Source organism: Mastacembelus armatus, chromosome 12 (assembly GCF_900324485.2).
Source record: "Mastacembelus armatus chromosome 12, fMasArm1.2, whole genome shotgun sequence".
In the NCBI taxonomy this organism is placed as follows: Eukaryota; Metazoa; Chordata; class Actinopteri; order Synbranchiformes; family Mastacembelidae; genus Mastacembelus; species Mastacembelus armatus.
In genome coordinates, this window is record NC_046644.1 from 19,997,108 (window position 1) to 20,020,580 (window position 23,473).

Consider the following 23,473-nt stretch of genomic DNA (forward strand, 5'->3'; position numbering starts at 1 on the left):
TACTCGTCATAAAGAGGTGGTTTTACTTTGCCCCCACAGACAGAGGCCTCAGGTGGTTCATAGTCTCTAGTATCTACAACGACAACGTGCAGCATGTGAAGGGGTCTGACGTGTTGCTTTTACAGCGAGCTGTGTGAGAAGTGGGGCAGGTTGAACGTCTCAGGGGTAAACGATGTGCGGGGGGGAGCAGAGCAGCAGCTAATCTATAGTTAGAATGTGGGTCTTGTCTTCCTGCAGTTTGAGAGGCTGCAGATGCGTCTGGTTCCTGCTCGAGTTTAAAAAAAAAACAACACGAACAGAAGCGTTTCTTTTCTTAGCGTTTCTCTCGGACTGTTCAGGAATATACAGTACATAGAAAACTGACATTTACACCACGTCAACATCTGTGAAATGCTTTCAACATTTCCAAACCATTCCTAGACGGTGCCTGTAACTGTTACATATAAAACATCACACTGATAATTAGACGTATCACTTAGAAAGTACACACTTCTTATAGAAACAGGCTTTGTTTTCCCTCCTTACACAAAGTTCATCAACGGGCAAGAAAAATAAAATGTAGTACACAAAAGCTTTTGTTCCATGAACCGTGTGCTCGTCTGTCAGAAGGAAGCTTCTGGTTAGTATTTACAAAGACTAGTGTTAGTGGTTCAGTCACACCATGTGTTTGACTCTGCTACACTGGAAGATTCAATATGACCCAGGACTGTGCTTAAGGACAAGTCAAATGCATGTTGCTATGCAGGGAAACTTTAAAGGCAGTTGGACAGTTGGGGAAAATGTTTCTGTGCTTTCTGCTGAAGAGTAAAATGAGAAAACTGACATCACCCTCGTCCCTGTGGGTTAAAACGCCTTCCTGCAACACTTTCTACCAAAAAGCCTCTAAATCAATGCAGCTGAACCAGATAGCAGCTTTTTATTTCCCTCCTTCTTCTTAAACCTGCTGCCTACATTACCCATGATGCTCCTTCACCTCTCAGTTTCTCTAACACAGCCTGTGTGCAGCCTGCAGCAGAGCTCAGGCACATCAAATCTGTCACACTCACCCCCCCACTTCTTTAAATATAAGGCTACAGCTAGCAGCCAGTTAGCTTAGCATAAAGAGCTAACCTGCTCCAACATTTAGCACAGGTGATGCACAAAACAAATCCAGACTACCTGTTTCCAGACTTGATGCTATGCTAAGCTAAGATAAGCTAAGCTAAGCTGAGCTGCTGTAGTCACACAGGTCAGAGTGGTGTCAGTCGTCTCAGGTCACCCAGATTATCAGAGGGCAGAATGAAATGGGACAGTCCTGAATAATCTTTACTGAGCTTCATACTAAAATAAATAACTTCAGGATCGTAGCAGTAAAGCTCTGTGTGTTTCTGCTCAATCTTTAAAGTGGAAAGTGCAAAACGAAGTTAGTCCAGGCTTCTGTAGCTCCCACTACAGTCGTCCCAGTACAGACTGCACACTCATCAGTGCTAGCTTATCTCCTGTAGGAAAACCACTGGATCAGACAATAAATAATGAAATGCAAAGACTTCCTTATCAACAAAAACAAACCCTCAATAATGTTCAGGGGCGTTGGTCAAAAATACAAATCGAAGGCCAAATAACCCAAAAATGACCTTATCAACAGTATCTGACAAACCAATCACACCCTGAGGTCCATTTAGCAAGTGTTCTGGAGCTGCCAGTCAAATGTCCAATCACCAGGACACAGGAAATCTCAACTTTTCAGCCAAAGTGGACAGGAAGTCCTCAAACCGCTCATAAAAATGGAAATCTGAAAATTTACTTTCATGGCAACTGAGCAAACTTCACTTGCTGAAAAAGGTCATGTGACCACGACTGAAAGCACCAGAATCAATACTAGATGGACCTTAACTCAAGGTCCACTTTCACCTGCATCTGCTGGTCCTGCCTGTAAACTCAGGAATGAAAGGATGAGGACTATGAGATGCAGCTGGAAGCTCTAGAACAGGGATGGGCACCGGAAGATTCCAACTCACTATGTCTCCCCCCCCCTCATCTGAGATGGTACCTTCCAGGCCCAGACTGACTGAACACACCTGATCCAGGTGATCAGCAGTGGGAAGGGATGGCTGGAAAACCAGTATAACAGTGGGCCTGGAGGTCCAGAGCTGCCCACCCCTGGTCTAGAAAAAACTGCTTTGTGGACTTTTGAGCTTAGATTTACAGAAAATGTTCAACTTGAAACTTCGCTCAAGTTTCGTTAGTTTTCCACCCAGTGAAGGAGATTTTCATTAGGGCCACTAAAGCTGCAATATTTCAAAAAATAAAGAATCAAATAACAAACGTACAAGAAAAAATTTGTGCCATTACAAGAATGAAGCTTCTATATTTCTAGACTACAGCTTTGGGCTTAATATTTAGTGTTATGTGATATTCTGAGGATAAAGCTAAGAGGACAAGTTTGTAATATTACGACAAAGTTTTAGGTAAAAAAGTCATATTTAAGTCATAACTTCAAAATATTTGAGCTGTAATATTTGGAGAAAAGAAAATTCAAATACTTTGAGTATAAAGTCAGAAATATTGAGCAAAAAAGTATTTTTTAAAAAGTAGAAGAAAGTTGGGAAATATTGTAGATAAATCTGTGCTGTTATGAGAATAGAGTAAAATATTTAGAAAACACACTATTCAGAATAAATTTGGAGTATTTAGCATATACAACTACATTATTAGTAGTAGTACTAGTAGTACTATTTGAAAGTAAAGTTATAACCAAAATCTTAGTTGTACTTTTCCAAAAAAAATCATAATAAAAAAAAATGAGTATGAAGTTGAAAATGAAGTATTTTGAGAACAAAGTTACTACATAAGAATATTTGAATATATATGATTTGATTCCTTTTCCTTAAAATATTACAACTCCTTTTATAAATATTACAGTATTTGTCTAAAATTCTAAACTTAATTCTTGCTCTGGCCCAAATTTTCCGTCCCAGGACGAAGGTTTTGTAAAACATGAAACTATAAAGTTGGTGTGACATGGCAGTTTCATTTACAGCTGCTTCATTCTCCCTTTTGCTCATCAACAAACAAAGCTCTGAACTGACTCATACTTATTTCAGAAACAAACGTAAATGCAAAACAACACGTTGGAATGAGGCGTGCAGACGACCCATCTCCTTTTGTTACGAACACCAATATTGCACCAAAGCAGGATATTTGGACGAGCGTTGTGCATTTACAGTCAGAGAAGGAGCTGCAGGGGTTCTGATCACGACGGTGGCCGACAGTGATATGCATAAATACAGTATAAAAATACATTATGGAAAACTCTGAGGAGGGACGTGTTTAAGGGGGAGGGAAGGAATTACAATGCAGGAAAGAGATTCTGGAGCTCTAGAAGGTCTGGTCGTCGTTGCAGGACTCGGTGGCGTGTCCGAAGGCCTCGCAGATGTCGCAGTAGGGCCTCTCGTCGGCCGGGTTGCCGTGGTAGGTGCTGTGAGGTACGGAGTCGGGGCTCTGGGCCTGAGTGGGGCAGTCCTCTGTGTCGTGGAGGTCAAAGCAGTCGCAGATGTCGCAGAACAGACGGGGGGTCGCCTTCTTTTCCCGCTTTGACTCACCTTCGTTGAAGCTGCACAGCAGGGATGAGACGGGTTTTAGGTTCAGGGCCTGGATGTCAACATTGATCCTGCTGGGGTTTGTTTAATAAAGTCTGATTTTACATTTGTTTGGTCGTATATCATGGACACAGTCAGGGTATCTGGGAGGAGAACTGATGATGATGCTTTAGTGGGGAGGTAAACCACAGCGATGGAGCTAAACACCTCCCTAAAATACTTCCTGAGTGGAAGTTCTGTAGCTGAGAGGGTGAAAACCATCAGGGTCTCAGCCCAAAAACCAAATTTATTCCACGAACAGTAATATAAAATCAACAGAGCTGCAACTGTTCTGTGTTTTTATCTTTTCACAGTGGACTTTTCTTACCCGTCAGGCCCGTCGTTGCCGTTGAACTCAGCCAGAGCGAGTTTCTTCAGTTTGATCTTCAGGTCCTCATTCTTCCGCTGCAGGTCCACTATCACACTGTTCAGGAAGTTAATCTGAAGGAGGCAGGTCAGACACAGAACTGAGAACCTGCAGAGGTGGAACTGAACAAGAACATTTACTGTACAACTCTGAGGTATTTGTACTTTACTTCAGTATTTCCATGTAGTACTACTTCATCCTTGGACTTCACTACATGTCAGAGTCAAACCTTGGACTTTTTCCTGCTCTACATTTATCTGATAACTTTAGTTCCTTTTCAGGATCAGATGGATCCAACAAAATACAGACTGATCATCAAACTTTATTGATCCCTGGGGGGAAATTCCCAAGATACCCAGCAGTATGGAAAGTACTTCAAATTAGAAGTATATAAGGTAGTTAATGTCAGCTACCCAGCAGTATATAAAGTACTTCAAATTAGAAGTATATGAGGCAGTTAACGTCAGCTACCCAGCAGTATGGAAAGTACTTCAAATTAGAAGTATATAAGGTAGTTAACGTCAGCTACCCAGCGGTATATAAAGTACTTCAAATTAGAAGTATATAAGGTAGTTAACGTCAGCTACCCAGCAGTATATAAAGTACTTCAAATTAGAAGTATATGAGGCAGTTAACGTCAGCTACCCAAGCAGTATATAAAGTACTTCAAATTAGAAGTATATAAGGTAGTTAACATCAGCTACCCAGCAGTACATAAAGTACTTCAAATTAGAAGTATATAAGGTAGTTAACGTCAGCTACCCAGCGGTATATAAAGTACTTCAAATTAGAAGTATATAAGGTAGTTAACGTCAGCTACCCAGCAGTATATAAAGTACTTCAAATTAGAAGTATATAAGGTAGTTAACGTCAGCTACCCAGCAGTATATAAAGTACTTCAAATTAGAAGTATATAAGGTAGTTAACATCAGCTACCCAGCGGTATATAAAGTACTTCAAATTAGAAGTATATAAGGTAGTTAACGTCAGCTACCCAGCAGTATATAAAGTACTTCAAATTAGAAGTATATAAGGTAGTTAACGTCAGCTACCCAGCAGTATATAAAGTACTTCAAATTAGAAGTATATAAGGTAGTTAACGTCAGCTACCCAGCAGTATATAAAGTACTTCAAATTAGAAGTATATAAGGTAGTTAACGTCAGCTACCCAGCAGTATATAAAGTACTTCAAATTAGAAGTATATAAGGTAGTTAACGTCAGCTACCCAGCGGTATATAAAGTACTTCAAATTAGAAGTATATAAGGTAGTTAACGTCAGCTACCCAGCAGTATATAAAGTACTTCAAATTAGAAGTATATAAGGTAGTTAACGTCAGCTACCCAGCAGTATATAAAGTACTTCAAATTAGAAGTATATAAGGTAGTTAACGTCAGCTACCCAGCAGTATATAAAGTACTTCAAATTAGAAGTATATAAGGTAGTTAACGTCAGCTACCCAGCGGTATATAAAGTACTACAGTAAATACTAGTTACCTGTCCCTCTGCAAACTCCTTCTCCTCCCTCAGCTGATCCAGAGCTGCATCTCCTGCAGAAACGCAGCAGAAATCAGACAAAATGTCCACAAACATGTTTCTTCTACTGGGCTACAAAACAGGAAATGACGTCCACACCTGAGGCGGGAACCTCCCTGCCTTCTCCCTCTGAGGCCCTCGTTCCCATGAGCCTTTGCTCCAGGCTGTGGACACGGCTCCGCAGCTGAGCTTTGTCTCTCTCCAGCGTCTCCACGGCGGACTGCAGGGTCTTGGCCATGGCGTTCTCCCCTCGAAGCACCGCGATCTGCAGAAACCCGCTCAGATTACACTGGATGAAGAGAGAACTTCCTAGAAACGAGCAGAGATTTGTGTGCGAGTACCTCATTCCTCAGAGTTTCCAGCTCCTGGTCTTTGTCTGAGATGAAGACTCCAGTGGATGGCTGCACGTTTATGTCGCCCTCCGTCTGTCTGTGGACAAACATGAGGGTTTACACTGTTTATCCACTGCCTTCAAAACGCACCAACATGAGCTCTGACAAAAACCCAAATCTGATAAAACTTGTAAGTTTAATATGCAAATGAGGCCAAAAATCCTCTTGGTCCTGTCTCCGTAGACTGACAGGACTGTGGATTTACCACCTGCCGTCAGAATAAATCTCAACAGACCAGTGACCCCCAGATGAAAACATCTCCGTTACAGCTGTGGCATCAATCAAACACCTGAGAACTTGGTTCTGCTGTCAGAACATGACTGAAACCTAAAGAACAGAACTCTTAGTTCCTTACCTGGTCTTCATGTCTGGCTGCTGATTGTTGCGGTCCTCATTGTGCTGACAGGAGAACACACACAAATGTAGAAGCGTTTAAATAGAAGCTAAATCCGTCACAGCAGGAAGTCAATCCTCACTGTGCCAGCAGTCATTAATCAAAGCGCCGTTTCTGGCTTAACAAACCCTGATCTGTAACAGGACGAAGGACACGTTTACATAACATGAAACTGGAAAGGTCAGTACCTCCTCGAGATGCTGGGACTTCTGGGAGGCCAGCTTCAGGTCCTCGCTGGGAGGGAAAACAGAGACAGGAGACGTGACACACTTTCAAATGCTGCACCAAACACACTCAGGTCTGTATCTGTGTCACCGTCGGTGCTGGATGCTTAAATCTGGTGTGGGCCAGATGTTAGCTGCGTTCACATCTGTCAGAACGTGCACACAAACACACCGACGTCCAAAACACAAACACCTGGTGTAGCTTCATGTGGGGAATCTACTGTGGAATCAAACAAAGATATTCTGCAATCTGCATGTTAAAGGTTAAGACACTTGTTGGTACTTTATTTATAATTAACTACACATTTTATATAAGCTTAGAAATGAAAACACAATGTTAAGGATTAAATCAGGGGTTTCAGCCTCACTGGGGCCTTCGGTCACTTCATTTGGACAATGAAGTCATTGTCCAAATGAAGTGAAGCTCGACACCTTTGATATTACACATTTATTAGGATTTTAAAACCAGCCAAATGTCAAAGACAATCTCAGTTAAAGCACAGTACGGTTAAAGTGCTGCTCGTACTGTGCTCATTATGATTTAATCTACAGACTAATGCTCACCACTCAGAAAGCCATCTGTCCGCCTCTGTTAGCTCCTACACCTTAAACATCTTAAAGGATCCGACAGCTGTAAAACCCTCAGGTTTATATCTGGCTCTGTGCTAAGACTGAAAAATCTCATCAGGACATTATTAATCTGATACTGTAACATGCAAACGATCACAGTTAGAGCTGCAGAGGCAAAGACAGAGCTGTCTGGGAATTGTTTGAGTCCGGATATTTCTGGATCTCGGAGGAGAAACTGAGTTTAGCTTCATGCGGGTAATCCTTCGGATTTGTGTCAAAGGAAGGACTCTGGAGCTGAGTGTGACTAACAGCCCGGTCTGAGCACCAGCTGGGTGTAATATTAAGCTGCCTGCTGTATCATTACCATCCTGCGCTCCCACACGACGGAGAGGAGGCCGAGATAAAGGGAAACTGTCCTTTAGAAATACATAATCTGAGAGTGAAGCAGCTGGGCTTCAGCTTCTTCAGTATTATTTGTGAAACTGTTAGATACACGATCATATGTAAAATTTAGCACCACATATTACTGCAGCTTCTGTCTCTTCCGTTCTGTAAACATGGATCTAAGAGTTTTATGACCGATCTGGGAACAACAAAAGATAAAATTCTCATTTGTTAAGTTTGTTTACCAGGCACATTAGCCAAATACTGTCAGTCTCCACCTCCTGCAGCTGCAGACCCCAACCTGAACCTGCTGGTCCACGTGGAGCTGAGTCTCAGCCCAGTGTTCCCTCTAGTTTGAGCTCTAGGTTTGGTCTCCACCACCTCCTGGGCTGCTAAATGCTCCACTATGTTCACCAGCTGGTCTCTGACTGTGTCTGTCTGCTGAAAGAATCTGTTTATTCCAACGAGAGAGAAACGACTGGATCAGGTGTTTTCCATGGCCAATATTTTCCTATTGATCAGATTATTAAAGGTTTACACCCCCCTCATTCCCATTGGCACTTTCTTCTGATCGGGACAGTCTGTTCACACTGAGGTGGTCACATGACGCAGGTTTATTCCCATTATTAGTGGAATATCAGGCTCCATGTGAGAGCAGCGGCTGACAAACCAGTCAGGATATAAAAAAAAAACAGAAGAAACTGTGAGCTGGTCTGACTACAGCTGTTCTCTTAGCTGATCCACAAAAGCCACATTCATTCCACACCAGAAAACGCACAAAGCTGCACGCTCTCTTTTACACACACAAACACACACACACACACACAGTGTGATGTCACAGGGAGCGAAGCGGCCATGTTGGAGCCAGGCGGTCCGAGGAGCGGAGACGGAGCGATTACATAACGGCCTGAGGAAGGACGGAGGAACCGCTGGGACACAGCAGGACGTAGACTCGATAGGTGCCGTGTGGCAGCACAGTGTGGTTTCACACAGCTGCCCCCTGCCAGCACTTATTAAAGCCTGTTTATCTGCTACAGACTCATACAGTCCTGCACAGGTCGGCCTGCTCTGCTCTGACCTGTTGGATTAAAGCAGCTCATCAATGGTTGTTTTTTTTTTTTGTGTGTGTTTTTAGTAAAAACAGATTTTCCTGAAATTCAATCCAGAGTTTTTATTGCCCTGCAGCATCTTTATAAAGCTCTAACTCTTCTGTCAGTGCTTCATTCCTGATGTTTTGGATCTTCGTCCTGTAGAAGTCCAGGCCTCTTCCTTGTTTCTTTCTTCTTCTTCCTTTTCTCCAACAGGTCTGAATGTTGTCTTTGGCTTTTGTTCCCTGTGTGTCTGTACAGTCTGTCCTGTTTCCAGATCTTCATGGTGGAGCAGAGGTTGGTTGACTCTCACCTGGAGGCTCCACAACCTTCTCCTGGATTCTGGTCTTCATATCTGTCTATAATCTTCTCACCCTGATCGTCCATATGGGCTCTGGTCTACACAGGTGACATCTCCTCCCTGTCTGACCTGGAACAGGATCCCCCTCTCTTATTGTTTTTTCATGGCAGGTTTTTCTGGGAGTGTTTCTCTATGGGGCAGAGGGTCTCACAGGCTGTGTGGACTGTAAAGCTCCTCAACACAGTTTGACTTGAGTTAGACAGATTCCACCACATCGCTGCTCCTGAAGTGGGCGGAGCTGCTTTTGTTTCACCATAACTAACGACATTTGTTGACATTTGCACGTCCATCTGCTCCTCCTGCTCCCTCTGGTCACTACATTCAGCCAGTTAATCCGTCTGCAGCTCTGACGTCACAGCTCGGGATCCGATGACTCGGGGGAGGTGTGGCGGGATGACGTGAAGACTCCGAAACACGTGCAAACACAGCATACGCTGCCACATATACACAAACACAACAGCCACACACAGACACACACACACACACACACACACACACACACACTCAAGGCCTATAAATAGACGTGAGGCTGGAGATCAACCACAAGGGAAAGAGGAGCAGCTGAAAGATGGAATATTTTTACTCTGCATCAACGGCGTCACGCTTCAGCTGCACAATCAGTCACAGATCTGCTGCTAATTCATATTTAATGAAACCATTTATTTGTTGCTACGAGAAGCAGCTTTACTGTCCTCGCTCTCGTCGATGCACAGCAGTGGTCTTTAAATGATTTTTTATGCTTCAGCACAAAAACTGTCAGAGGCTTAAAATATCCCACAGAGCTGGAGAGTCAGCTGTGTGCTGCAGCCCGAGTCCCACTGTTTTAACCTTTGTTTCACATGTTAGCAACATTAGCACCAATAAAAGCAGCTCCTGCTCACAGTGGACCCATGGGTGCACAGACAACTGTCACTGAATCACCGAGATACTGAAGAAAAGTTGAAAACATGAGGCTGTGATGAGAAACGAACACGGATTCATTTTTAGAAGAAGGAAACTAAACACAGCCTGAAGACGTTTTACTCCATTTTCAACAAACGCTCCAGGTTAAATGTTAATGTTATGGGCTAGTCTGAGTTTGTGCATCGTTCTCCACTAAACCCTCATATTCATAATCACATAATAGCAGCCTTTGGCTAATTATGGCTCTAACACAACAATTTACAGCATATTTACAAGTGGGAGCGTCTCTCCAGAGAATAAAGGTCGGAGCCTTTAATGACACGCTTGGCATGTCAGCGTTGGACCTATAAAAACACTTTTGACATGTTTATATTGACTCCATGTAATTAAATCGAGTCACAGTCTGACACACAATCCTTTCTTTGTTCTGCACCAACCACCCCCCCAGGCCAGATCTAACTTACTCTAATGACCGGGCTCTACGGGCTCACCTTCAGACCCACGTCAAAACATGGTGTGTGCCTGAGAGTACTTACATTTCCTTGCGGAGGACTCCGATACGCTGGTTTTCTGAGCTGCTGCGCTCCTTCGACAGACTGAGCTCCTCCTGGTATTTGGAGTTCTGCTGTTTCAGAGCCTCAAGCTGGAGAAGATGGAGAGAATATGAAACATCAATTTATAGCCACAAAGAACAGCAGGTCTAATTCTTCTCTTCCCGTTTAAACTGGACCCTATAAACCGACTGGGTCTGACACAGGGGTTCCTAATAAACTGACATCATTTGTAGTTGTCCTTCTGTAAATGCTTTGGCTGCTGTCTGAAGAGGAAATCACACAGTTAACACCTAAAATAACCACTAAGAGCATAAAGAGTCAGTGAAGAGTCAGCAGACTGCAGGTTACAGCCATGTGAAACTAAAAATATAAGCTCCAGAGACATCGCTGCCTTCAACGTCCACTTCTCATTCAAGACCAAAAAAAAATCATCCTGACACTTCAAGCTGCTTCACAGACACGTGCGGCACAGTGAGCAGCTTTAAAACAGCTATAGTCAATAATTAATTAACAAGAATGAGCTTCAGATCAATGCTTTTACTGAAACTGGCAGCAGGCTGAACAAGAAAAACACTGATGTGTACTGACTGACGCTGCAAACCCTGTGCAGACTGTTTCTGTTGACACAATGTCGAGTGTCTCAGCAGCCGTGGTCTGGATGTGAGTTTCTGACTTTCTGTCACCTCTGTGTTTATCTGCAGCTCTGAAGTGAGAGCTGCTCTGCACAGCGTGGTAAAAAGAACGCCAGACACACACAGACACACACAGACACACACAGACATGCAGGATGTCCTCAGGCTGTAAATCAGACAGTAAGTGATCAGCACTAACTAAACCAGGCTGCAGAGCAGAACAGAAGCCGTGGAGCTGCTCCGTATTGGCTGAGAGCTGAGACCGAGAACCTCCTGCTGAAAACAGACCGTCCCACCTGGCAGCAAGGCGAGTAGATGTTAGTGGGGTAACCCTGGTGCAGAGCAGCTATGTCCATTCCTACAGAGCTGACCTTCACCTGCTACAACACAGCGGCGTTGTTGCTATGCCTGCGCTCTCCTGCAGCATCTACAGTCAAACGCATCCTGGGCATCAATAAACCATCAGCTCTCGCCCCCCCGCCGTGCACAGCTGCGAGAGGGAAATGGAGAGCCTGGCGCCTGAGCAGCCTCCCTCCTGCTCTCCCTCACAGTCGCGTTAAAGAAGCCGAGCACTTCCATTACGTAAGATGCGATAAGCTCCTCCCCAGACCCCTCACCCCCCCCACCTTTGAACTGTTTACAGTGTTGTTTCCTCACAGCACAACAACATACGAGCACGCTCGCCTCTACGAGCTTCGCCTTTCATTCATGGTGGATCTGAAAGTGAAGACTCAGCCGCTTCTCACACTGAGGCCAGAGTGTCAGCATCAGTTCACACTTTAACTGCAGCTCATGGTTATTAAAGCTGCTGCTTTTAGCTGATATAGCACATATAAAACAACCAGTCGGTCAACAAGGCAGAGCACATAACATGACAGGAAAAGTCTATATAAATAAAACACTAATAACAGCTGCACTAAAAACTGTGATAAAAAGCTGAAAAGCCTCTGACTGTTATTCTGCACAAACCCCATCCACACACCAGCAGCAACAATGACTGGTGGACTCAGTTTAATGTGTTTCTTCCTCACCAAAATGTGAGGGAGAGTTTTGTGTTTTGTAGTCAAGCAGCTTCAGACGTTGCTGTGAGCAGAGAGAAGCTGGTGGAGCAGAGGAAACAGATCAGAGACCGGTCGACTCCTTCTTCCTTCACAGAAAACAAAACCAGCAAACTGACGCCAAACATCCAAAAAGCTTCATGGAACCAGAAATACAGTTTAAATCTTTGACCCGCTACAAAACCCAAAGAAACAGACTAACCTCAACCTAACATCGGCCTAAACTGACCCAAACCTCAGCCAAACCCAACAAACCAAGTCAGTCTAAAATGTAACGATTTACATTGGGATTTGCTTTTTGTCACCAGACCCAGGGTCCTCACAAAAGTGAATACAGATGAATGTCCCCACAACATGAGCAATCATTAACACACACACACTCTGACATGTGCAGGATTACATCACAACCTGCAGCAGCGTCCCCGTTGGACGATGCTCTACAGAGTTTGTGTGTGAGACTAAAACCGATGCAGCTGCAGAAACTTTTTTTATTTTGATGCTAAATGTTTTCAAATGTTTTCAGTCGCTCTCGACATCACGCCACAGAACGATCAGTCTGGGTCTCCTGCTTTAAGACTCAACATCTGGACCAAAGCAGTAGCTGGATCCAGAGGAGAAGGACGTACAACAAGGGGGCACCAGAGAGCTGGAGACTGGCTGAGCAGCTGCAGGAGGACCACAGCCGGAGGAAGGCACAGACGCGTGAAATGGAACGTTAAGCCGCAGAGGCCGAGAGAGAGAAGAGAAGAGAAGCTTCTCATGCGCGGCTGATTAAATGCGATGACTTCACGTGCAGTCAGTGAATACGCGGCAGAAAGCCTGCAGGCTGCAGATGCTTCACGTGGGTGCAGGGTGAGTGCTGCTCTGCGTTATGAAACTTTATGGCTCTTTTTCAGCTGTTTCAAGAAGCAGGCTGAGCATCACAGCTTCTAAACATGGTGACTTCAGGGACCGTAGGAACTCACAGCCTTCTGTTGCAGATAAACATTCCCAATTAAGGCTTCCTGCTCACCTGAGTCTCCAGCATCATGTTGTCTTTGGTCAGCTGCTCGAGAGACTGGGCCGTCCTCTGAGACTCCTCAGAAACCTGAACCAAGGAGACCAGGAAACACTTTGCTAAGAAACTACTATTAACACGTGCAGGACATATTGTCCCCACATACTAGTTAGGAAACAGATTCATTCATCAGATGATTCACACGTCAGGTCTGGACAGTGGCTTTTTACAGCTGCAGCTCTGGAAACAGCTGCTTCCTGCTGCTGAATTGAACCAGTGAAGTTAAAGGGCATAAACCCAAAACAATGCTAATCAGCTAAAGATGCTAATGTGGGCCATAGAGGTGAGAGGAAGGGCAGAGGTATCACTTTGCTCACACATTATATTGTTTTTGATTGTTTTCATCAGCAGAGGGTTTTACTGCTGTTTGTTTGGAGCCTGATGTTGCTATTGTGTTGTTGCTGTTTAAATAAAGGTTTAAAAACAAAAATGATTCGACAAATTCTTTCCCACTCGCTGCCTTCTGGTCTTGGTTAAGTGCAGTCCTCCCAGCCACAGCGAGCACAGTTAAATAAACTGTAAAGGCTGAATAACAGAAGACGACTGGCTGCATGTGCAGATTTATTAAACCCAAATGGGGATGAGGGTAATGTGTGCATGTGTGTGTTAGTAATGTTTTAACAGCATCAATTAGCCTGAGGCCACAGTCTGTCTCAGAGTGGGGGGGGGGGAAACTCTTCAACAGCAGCTGTGACTGGCTGCTGGACCAGGACCAGGCCGGACTGTTTCAGTGGGAACCAGCAAAGACCAGCAGGCTGCTTCATTTGGCTGCCAGCTGATTACTGAGGTATGAGGTTAATTAAGAGGTAACCAAACACTGGTTAACCACCTTATATACTTCTAATTTGAAGTACTTTCCATACTGCTGGGTAGCTGACGTTAACCACCTTATATACTTCTAATTTGAAGTACTTTATATACCGCTGGGTAGCTGACGTTAACTACCTTATATACTTCTAATTTGAAGTACTTTCCATACTGCTGGGTAGCTGACGTTAACTACCTTATGTACTTCTAATTTGAAGTACTTTCCATACTGCTGGGTAGCTGACGTTAACTACCTTATATACTTCTAATTTCAAGTACTTTATATACTGCTGGGTAGCTGACGTTAACTACCTTATATACTTCTAATTTGAAGTACTTCATATATCGCTGGGTAGCTGACGTTAACTACCTTATATACTTCTAATCTGAAGTACTTTATATACCGCTGGGTAGCTGACGTTAACTACCTTATATACTTCTAATTTGAAGTACTTTATATACTGCTGGGTAGCTGACGTTAACTACCTTATATACTTCTAATTTGAAGTACTTTATATATCGCTGGGTAGCTGACGTTAACTACCTTATATACTTCTAATTTGAAGTACTTTATATACCGCTGGGTAGCTGACGTTAACTACCTTATATACTTCTAATTTGAAGTACTTTCCATACTGCTGGGTATCTTGGGAATTTCCCCCCACGGATCAATAAAGTTTGATGATCAGTCTGTATTTTGTTGGATCCATCTGATCCTGAAAAGGAACTAAAGTTATCAGATAAACGTAGAGCAGGAAAAAGTACCAAAGCTTCATCAGCACTGATTGAACTGCATATACACTCAAATCCAGTGAGACCCAACATAGGGGTCAGGGCCCTCTAAAGGGGCACCAGATAAATTTCAATGGCTTTTCCCCTCTAACTGTAGTTGGTATCTTATGGTACAGGGGCTCATTCACCTCTCTGACCTCCTTAAATTTAAAGACCCCAGCCAGAACATGTGTAAACATACCTGTGTGAGCTGCACCTTCAGCTCTTTCTCTCTGCACTGGCTCTGCTCCTTCAGGGTCTGACAGTCCTTCCTCGACTGCTCCACATTCTGCTCCAGTTCTGCAGAAAACACAAGGACGACGACTGTGACAACCGGAATCACGCACCGACGTACACGCAGCGATACACCCGACACGTTTACCTTGCATGGTCTTTGCCGTCCTCCTCTTCTCCTCCTCGGCCGACTGAAGCGTTTGTCTCTGAAAGGGAGAAACATCAGCCTGAGTACGAGCTAATCACTTACACAGTAACATTCCTGCACTTTGAGCTAAGCAGGGGAATAATGACTGGGTCCAGGAAACACGCGAGGGTTGTGGATAAAATAACTCTCTTAACGAGGCCACTTTCACAAGCTGCACCAGCAAAACAGCTCAGAGAAAACCTGCAGGTCCAGCCCCTCACAGACCTGCACCTCATTATGGAAACGTGCTGGCACTTTAACTCATCGGCCCTAAAGCCCGACGCTGGTCACAGCTTCTGGAATGTGATTAGCAGGACATTTATTAATTATTGTACTAGATGTGTGTTTTCTCTGTAGCGTCAAATCAGCCACCGTGCTCTTCTTATTTCCTTCTACTCTTCTGTTCTGGAAGATGCACAGAGAAGATGAGTTTCAGTAAAGTATGATGCAGTTTATTAGGTACACCTCGCTGAAACAGGGCAGGGCGTACTGGGCCGTGTCTGGAGTGTTTAGAGCTCATTTCAGAGTGAGACCAGATAAGTTGTTGTTTCATGTAGAGTTTATGAGAATTAAAGCAAAGAGAAAACACCTGCACACAGTTTGGAGCCACAGCAAACAAACACATCAGTTTCTGATTCTTAATAAATCTGCAAAAATTCCTCAAACATGTTTTCACTTCAGAGTGAGGCCTGATGGGAAAATGGAAACTCCACTTTACTAACAAGTTTGAGTTCAGATTAAAAAAAGCTCTGTCCACACCATCTCTAAATAAACTGATCTAACAGTCCTGGATATGTGTGAGTGGAGGTTAGTCTTCAATCTGAAAGACTTTGTGATGTTCAAAATAAAAGATGCTGCCCAACAGTGTCATGTGGTCATATTGGAATTAGTGTCTCATCTTTTGTTTGCTGATCCTGTGCATGGACTGTTGTCACGAGGGGGAAGAGGAGCAGGCCAAGGTCAACATGGGCATCAGAAAAGGCAGATTCATCCAAGTAAGATCAAACCTATGAAGTGTGAAGTGTTTGTCTGTGGTTTTTCTTCTGGTCTTACCAGGCTGCTGAGCTGCTCCTCCAGACAGCTCCTCTCCTGCAGCACAGACTGAAGTTCTTTGTGTTTGCTCTCCAGGTCGACGCTCAGCTCACTGATCTGTTGGCGACCGGGGCAGAAACACACATACGTACCTGAGCCTGAGCCGTAAATGTTTTTATGTTTTATCATAGCAGCTTAAACAAACCATATATCGCTGGACAGATGTCCCATCTACGCTCAGAGTTGCAAACAGAAATGACATCAGCTCTTTGGGTTTTAACATCCTGCCATAAATTACAGGACGCTGATGAATCATCTATTTTAAAAACAGGGAGTACTGAGTCGCTGTGGCTCAGGCCTAGAAGAACAAAACAGCAGAGCTGTGAGCTCTTTCCACAAACCTTTTTCTCCTGAGACTGTGCCTGGGCCTTGAGGCTGCTGATCTGTTGCTGGGACAGAGACACGGCGTCCTCCTTCTGCTGGGACGCCCTGAGCCGGAGCTGCAGATCCGCCACCTCCCTCTCCAGCTCCATGATCCTGGAGCGCTCAGACACCGTGGCCACCTACAGCGGAGAAGAGGCATGAGGGCAAAGAGGAGACAGGAGGGCAGGAAAGCAGCACCAAATAAACATCTTCCCAAATAAGAGCTTTAACTTTAATTCAGCTGTAGCACAGTAACTTTGAATTACTTCTGTTTCCAGCCTGTGATTATTTCGTTAGTTCAGTAATGACCAATGCAAAAACTCAGCCAACACTTATTTTATTACCTTTTTTAATGAATCGTGTCTGCGTCAGAAAATCCTGCCCAGTGCAAACATCCCAAACTAAATGCTATTTGCCTCATTACTGTGGTGATGCCAAAATAGAAAGAGACAGGCTGCAAATCTCACATGACAATTTATTAGTGATATTTATAATGAGCTTTGGACCAGTCGGTCACTGTTGCTTCACATACAATAATACGTTGGACACAGACAGAGAAGACGTCTGGACATGCTGTGTGTAAGACACAGGTTTTTACCCATAAGATGGATTTTAACTAAGATTTTGGTCATTTTGGCTTGAAAACCAATGTCCAATATCTAAACAGGCTCAACTGACTCTGAGCCTTTAGTTAAAAAACAAACAAACTCAGTGTCCAGTTTTAAAATGTTTTCTGTACAAACAGTGGAGAAGTTAAACATCTTATAAGACTCTAACTGCTGGTTTTAGTTTTTTTTTTTTAGTGAGGAAGGAAAAAGCTAAAGTTGGTCTTTAGGGCCAACATCGTCAGAGGAGAGTCCAAACACTTTAATACAGGTTCACGGACACATACATGTCATTGTTATTCAAGCTCACGGCCAATGAGACGTTACCGCCCCTGTGTCATGGACTAGACTCTGTGGAGGGCAACTCCTGACAATTAGCATAACGTTTCCATGCTCTGGTTGCTTCAGTATATTCTGTGAGTCATTTTTAAACCTCGTGGGGAAAAGCAGATCAGTCAGCCCTTCTGTGGGACTGCGACTGCCAGCATTACCCTAGTGTCCTCTAAATCCCTCTGGAGTTTTTCAGCTTTGGTCTTTTCAAAGAGCAGGCTCTGCTCAAGCTCCTTTATGTGGGCATGCTCCAGCCTGGTCTGCGTCTGTTAGTAAGAGAGAGCAGGAAGAGAAGGAGAACAAACACCAATGCAACACCGACATGCCAGCTTTGTGCCGCAGACAGAAAGAAGAGAAGAGCAGTAAGTAAGACAGAGACAGACAGAAAGCACTGATGGTTTCCAGCATTTCAATTACATCAGCAAAGGAGCAGAGAGTAATCACAGGCGTTAATTATTTCCATCATGTCGTTCTGACTCTCAGGTACTTTCATTTCTCTTCTACTGGCACTTGTTAAGACTGTGAAAAGACTAAATCCTCCAGAAGATGAAAGCACGTACGAAGACCGGCCGAAGGCGAGAAACGAGCAAAACAGCTTTTAAGAACAGGAGTGTGGATGAAAAGATGAGGAGAAATGTGAGCGCAGCAGACGGGATAGAAAAATCTGAAATAACTCAGGGGAAACAAATTAAAGCATGAATGAATAAATCAAAGGAGCAGGAAGAAGAAAGTAAATAAATGATTCAAGGAGAATCAGAAGGATTGATTTAATCGTCTCTGCTTGATATTTTAGAGGAAAATGCGAAGCAGTGATAAGTTAGTGGCTGCTCATTCAGCTCCATATGCTACAAACCAAACAAAAACACTCAGGTGTTCATGGGAATCTCATGTTTGGAGGGTGGACGTCGACATATCTCATCAAAAAAGCATCTGACTGACTGAGACACTATGTTTAATTGAGAGTCCGATTATATAACCAGAAGTTACCTCGAGGTCTCCTTTGGTGATGCACGCCTCTTCCACACGGAACTGCAGATCTTCCACTTTTCTGTCAGGGAGGAACATGCACATATGAGACATTTATGATCCGCCATGAGTCTATATGTCTATTTATCACAAGTCATGCTGAACAATGTTATCACACGTCGCAGGTTTTCGTCATATCGCACAGCTCTAGTTTTATGTAAAGGGTGTGACAGTGTAAACATTTCTCCTTTCAAAGGTTAAAGTTCATGTAGCAGGTTCTTATTTGTACTGAAAATAGCACATTAGAGTGAACAGGTGTTATGTTGGTCATGTTAGAGTGAGTTAATAAAAATGGCTCCATCCTAGGCCCCTTTTAGTTTGACTATATGTGTTTCCACTGGGGTTCATTCAATAGTCTTTACCGCTGCTACGCTGATGACACTTTGCTGTATGTTAAAACCCAAACAACACTCACTCTTCTCAGTCTCTATTAAGTTGATAGGATGATACAAAAAGTTTCTTTATTTAATTGGAAATAAAACAGACGTTCTTATAATCAGCCCTGAAATCCTCAGCAAACACTGAAACACTGGCCAAGATCATCAATATAAGATCTTATCACACAGATTAAACTATGACTATCTCTTCAGATTTCTAATATTGACAATAATTAGAACATCCTCGATGAAACAGGAACAAATGATCACACAGCCTGTACTGAATAACTACACTTATGTTTTTTCCTTAGTTGATGATCATTTGAAGGTCATGATGAAGCTCAACAAACAGCTTCACCTATTATTCAGATCAAGGTCTCTGGTTTGTCGGCCCTTCAGATCTTTAAAGGACAGTGACGTGAGTCCACCCACCTCTTCTCCTCCTCCAGCTGGTTGAGCAGCTCCACTTTGTCTCGATCGGCTGCTTCCACCATCGAACGCAACTGGTCCAGCTTCGCTTCCATCTCTATCGCGTACTGTAACGCACAGAACCAGCATGAGTCGCTTTGTTCAATACACATAAACCTGCAGCTGCTGCCACACGAGAGAGGAGGTTGAAATTTTATCCTTTTAAAATGAAACCTACAACACAAAGTGTGCAAAGAGTGACTTTCGGAAGTGATTATATTTCTAAATTTCCTCTTCCCTAGCTCCCTGAACAGTCGGCTGCAGTGGAAATGAAGATACAGTATCTTGATAAATTGTGTATGTGATTTATTGCAGCATGACTCTGACCTGATCCTGTCCTTTCCTCAGCAGAGTCATCTCCTGCTGCACCTCCCCTGCATGGCTGGTTGCCTTTGCCATCTCACATCTCTCCAGGTCCCTCTCGGCCAGCAGCTGCTCGATGTGCTGCTGCTTCTCCTTCAGAGCTTCCTGCAGCGCTGTGGTGCCCGAAATCTTACGGGCATACCGGGCGGACGTCTCCGTCAGCTGGAAAATGACAACATACTTTGATGTACTGACACTCTCCGATGGGACACCCCAAGGCCCCATTCTGGGGCCTGGTATTATTTCCACTAGGGTCTATTCAATATGCCTTTGCACTTTTATGTAGAAAACATTTCGTTTTACATTGAAACCAAACAACACTTGCAATATGCAGTGCATCCTGGGTGTTGTAGGATTTTTCACCTTAGCAGTAAGACATCATCACTGTTTTGTCCAATCACAGGGCACTAAGAACATTTTTTTTACAGTTTGACATAAAATTGAGAGTTGTACTAAATGATCTGTGACTCAGTAAATTATTCCTTTAAAGTTGGTTTGAGGATATAAAAAACTAAACTGCTAAAAATTCCCTCCACCTCAAAGCAAAACAGAAGGTCTGAAAATTTCTATGAGCAAAGTTTTCCAGTCACTCAGCTTACCAGTCCTGCTCTGCTGGGCTTGCCGCTGATCGAGGATGTGGCGGAGCTGAGCGAGCTGATGGAGGAAGCACTAGGGCTCCTCTTGAGGATGGACCTCCTCTGTGAGCTCTTCGCCTTGGTAGGTGTGGTGCAGGGGAAGCCGATACGAGTCACTTTGTGGACCGGAGCAAACAGACCATACCTGGGCATGCACTGAAAGTATCTGAGGAGACCACAAATGGCAGAACAGAACCACTGAGCGCTGCCGGCATGGTTGTGTTAAAAAATATTATACCTTAGTCCTTTGTTAATCTTCTTTATTGGTATGAAAACTATGACAAACTAAATAAAATTTGTTTTTTTTACCATACCTGGTCCCTGCTACAGCCCCGTCATTCTTGCCAAGAGGCTCATCTAGTTCTACTCCACACCAATCTCCTTTGGCAAAGTCTGTCTCTCCCAGAAACCGCACTACTCCTGCCTTGGTACCACCAACCTACACCCCCACCCAAAGACAAAACTGTCAGTCTCTGGATTTGGACTCAGTAACACAAACAAAAGCTAAAGACGGTTAACTGACTTTGCTGCCTTGGAACATGATCAATCTCTAAAGAAGAAGCTTCAGAGAAATTCGGGATTTGAATAAAGTTCTCGAGTGAAGCCGAAATCACAGTAAGTCAAAATAATTCTTCATTCTGGACGATTAGTGATTTGCTGCTGCTACAGCGGGTTCAAACACTCAGCTTCTTACCAGCACTCGGTCTCCCAGCCTCAGCTCCCTTCGGTTCTTCTTCATGGATTCTGTTTCTGACAGGTTTGACACTGACTCGCTGGATGTGACCACTCGGCTGAGCGCACTACTTGTCTTGATGTCGGTGCCCTGAGCTGCACAAACAAAGGAAACTGTTTAATTCTCCTGACAGATGAGTGTTTCCTGTTTCCTGTATTTTCTCTAATAAGTGTGGCAGATGTTACCAGCTATGGCAGGGCCAGCAGGTGCAGAGGCTCCTGGTGCAGGACTGCTCTGGCCTCCATTCTCCTCCTCCTCCGGCAGCGCGGTCCTGGAGAGCTTTGAAGGCCTTGTGAATATCCCCTTCCCATCCTCACACTGGAAGTACCGGACACCTGCCACCGAGCCGTCGTTCTTCCCGATAGGTTCATCCAGCACGATGCCCGCCCACTGCCCGGGAGCAAACTGTGTGCCCCCGACAAACTGCACGTGGCCAGGCTTGTTGCCGTTGACCCAGACCCTGTCTCCGACCTTAAAGTCGCCACTTCCATCCGGGGTCGGAGAGGTCACTGTGCCAGGGGACTTCTCAGCAGGAACAGGCTTCAAAGTGCCTACGATTGGAAGAATCTCGTATTAACCTTTATTCACTGCTCATCATTTCAAATGGCACCAGTGTCTCATGACCCACATGTTTACATAAAACTAAACTGCACCTCACATTCGTTTTTACACACAAATATCCTTCAGCATCATGAAAACCCTCCTCTCTTCCTCCACCAATACTTTCTCTCACACGTCATAAAGCAAATCATGGATTTCTCGGTTCTCACCAGAGGACGGGGACGTCCTTGTTGGCACCCCGGATGGACGCACTATTTTACTGGGGGGTTTGAGCCCGCTGACCTTTCCTGGTGTACTCATGGCTTCTTGTTTGTCCATGGGTGTGGGTGCACTGGTTTGGGGGCGTCTGGCCTAATCAAGGAAAGGGACTAGGCCGTCCCCAGAGTCCCACACGGTCCCAGTATGACGGAGGGAACTGAAAAACAAAAACAATCAAAACATTAAACCTACAGTGTTTTAGGGAAAGAGCTCAGGAAAAGACAGACACTGGAATCAAACCAGAGCCGAGACCTGGAACTGGAATCACAACTTCTCCACTTGTTGTCGACAGGAAGCTCAACATTTGACCACAGCTCAGACAAAACAACATAAATATTAACTATGTACTGTCAGTGAAGTGCTGGTCTCAACCTTACAGGCCTAATATGATCAAATAAAAACACCTGTTCAGGTGTTTAGTAACGATCCGGTCTCAGACTAAGGCCCAGGACTCATCATCCTCATGGAGCTGGTTTTATGTTCCCGACTTCAAACTAATTTACAGTCAATCAAATTTCATGCATCCGCTTGTTGTGGGTTTAACCAGGGGCTGTCTGGGACCTGGAGGTGCCAGGTTGGGGGGGTCCAGCCTTGATCCCAGACCTAATCTCACCTGATCAAACACACCTGGACCTGTCAGACTCATCCTGTGCCCCCCCCCCGGTCTCTGGTACTCCCACTGGTTTACCTGCAGCCTTACAGATCCACAAGCCCACACTATGCTCGCGTGAATATTTGCAGTGGCTGCCGAACCGAGTCGGGGACCGGTCCGTGCGGTCTGGGCTGGGCTCTCTGGAGCTAACTGGGTAATTCAAGCTACGGAGACACCAAACGGCCCATTAAGGCAAAGTGGAGGCGGACGGTCGTGGAGACTCTTACTTGCTCTGTTTTGGTGATGTGGTCTCAGGAAAGACGCCGTGGGGGGGTCCAGGTACCGCGCACCGTGTTACATGTTGGTCCAGCGGCTCTTCCGCAGCCCAGCCCGACGGGATGACGTCACCCCGGGAGCTGACGCTGCCTTCAGGGACCGAACCCGCGCTCGTAAATCCGAGCTTCACAAAAAGAGAATTTAGCGGCTTCAACTAAATTTGCTCGTTAATTTAAAAATGTAGGTTTGTAATTTCAGGTTAACTCAACCCAGAATAACCAGTTTTAATTATCAAGCCACTTTATAATTATGTTTAGTTTAAGTTGATATAAATAAAGGAACAACAGCTTTTCCCAGCATACATTTTAGAGACAGATTAGAAGAAAGTTGTGATCATTTACTTTAGAATAGTCAAAAATATTATGTGACATGTCATTTTTGTTTGTTTTTCATTTTATAGCAACTACATAGTTTTAATTCTCTGGTGGTGTTGAGGGTTTTCTTTTTTTGGAGAGAATAAAACTTCAAAATAAGAGATCTGACAAGACAACATGTTTTTTATCCTAGTGCTTATTACTGAAAACCAAAAATATGTCAGGACAAAAGACTAAAGACAAACAGAGAATGACAAAATACATGTAATTATATTTTATTATATA

General features: G+C 44.1%; 1 protein-coding gene across 3 annotated transcripts; it reads right to left on the bottom strand.

The window, feature by feature from the left end:
• Positions 1 to 375: 375 nt before the first annotated feature.
• clip1b (CAP-GLY domain containing linker protein 1b) lies at positions 376 to 22,959 on the bottom strand. 3 transcript variants are annotated; one of them, XM_026297988.2, is made up of 23 exons: positions 22,826 to 22,959; positions 21,898 to 22,103; positions 21,313 to 21,678; positions 21,089 to 21,222; positions 20,709 to 20,833; positions 20,359 to 20,560; positions 19,724 to 19,921; positions 19,361 to 19,464; positions 18,513 to 18,573; positions 17,687 to 17,791; positions 16,569 to 16,730; positions 16,189 to 16,284; positions 15,097 to 15,154; positions 14,917 to 15,014; positions 13,092 to 13,166; positions 10,372 to 10,478; positions 6,494 to 6,539; positions 6,267 to 6,310; positions 5,861 to 5,948; positions 5,619 to 5,784; positions 5,481 to 5,533; positions 3,946 to 4,058; positions 376 to 3,592 (listed from the first exon to the last, which is right to left on the bottom strand). In XM_026297988.2, the coding sequence occupies exons 2-23, from the start codon at positions 22,004 to 22,006 to the stop codon at positions 3,358 to 3,360; spliced, it is 2,745 nt and encodes a 914-aa protein (XP_026153773.1). In that variant the 5' UTR covers positions 22,007 to 22,103; positions 22,826 to 22,959; the 3' UTR covers positions 376 to 3,357. The 3 variants fall into 3 exon arrangements, with proteins under 3 accessions (XP_026153773.1, XP_026153774.1, XP_026153775.1); XM_026297989.2 differs by lacking the exon at positions 13,092 to 13,166; XM_026297990.2 differs by lacking the exon at positions 17,687 to 17,791 and having other exon boundaries at positions 377 to 3,592.
• Between the last annotated feature and the right edge of the window lie 514 nt (positions 22,960 to 23,473).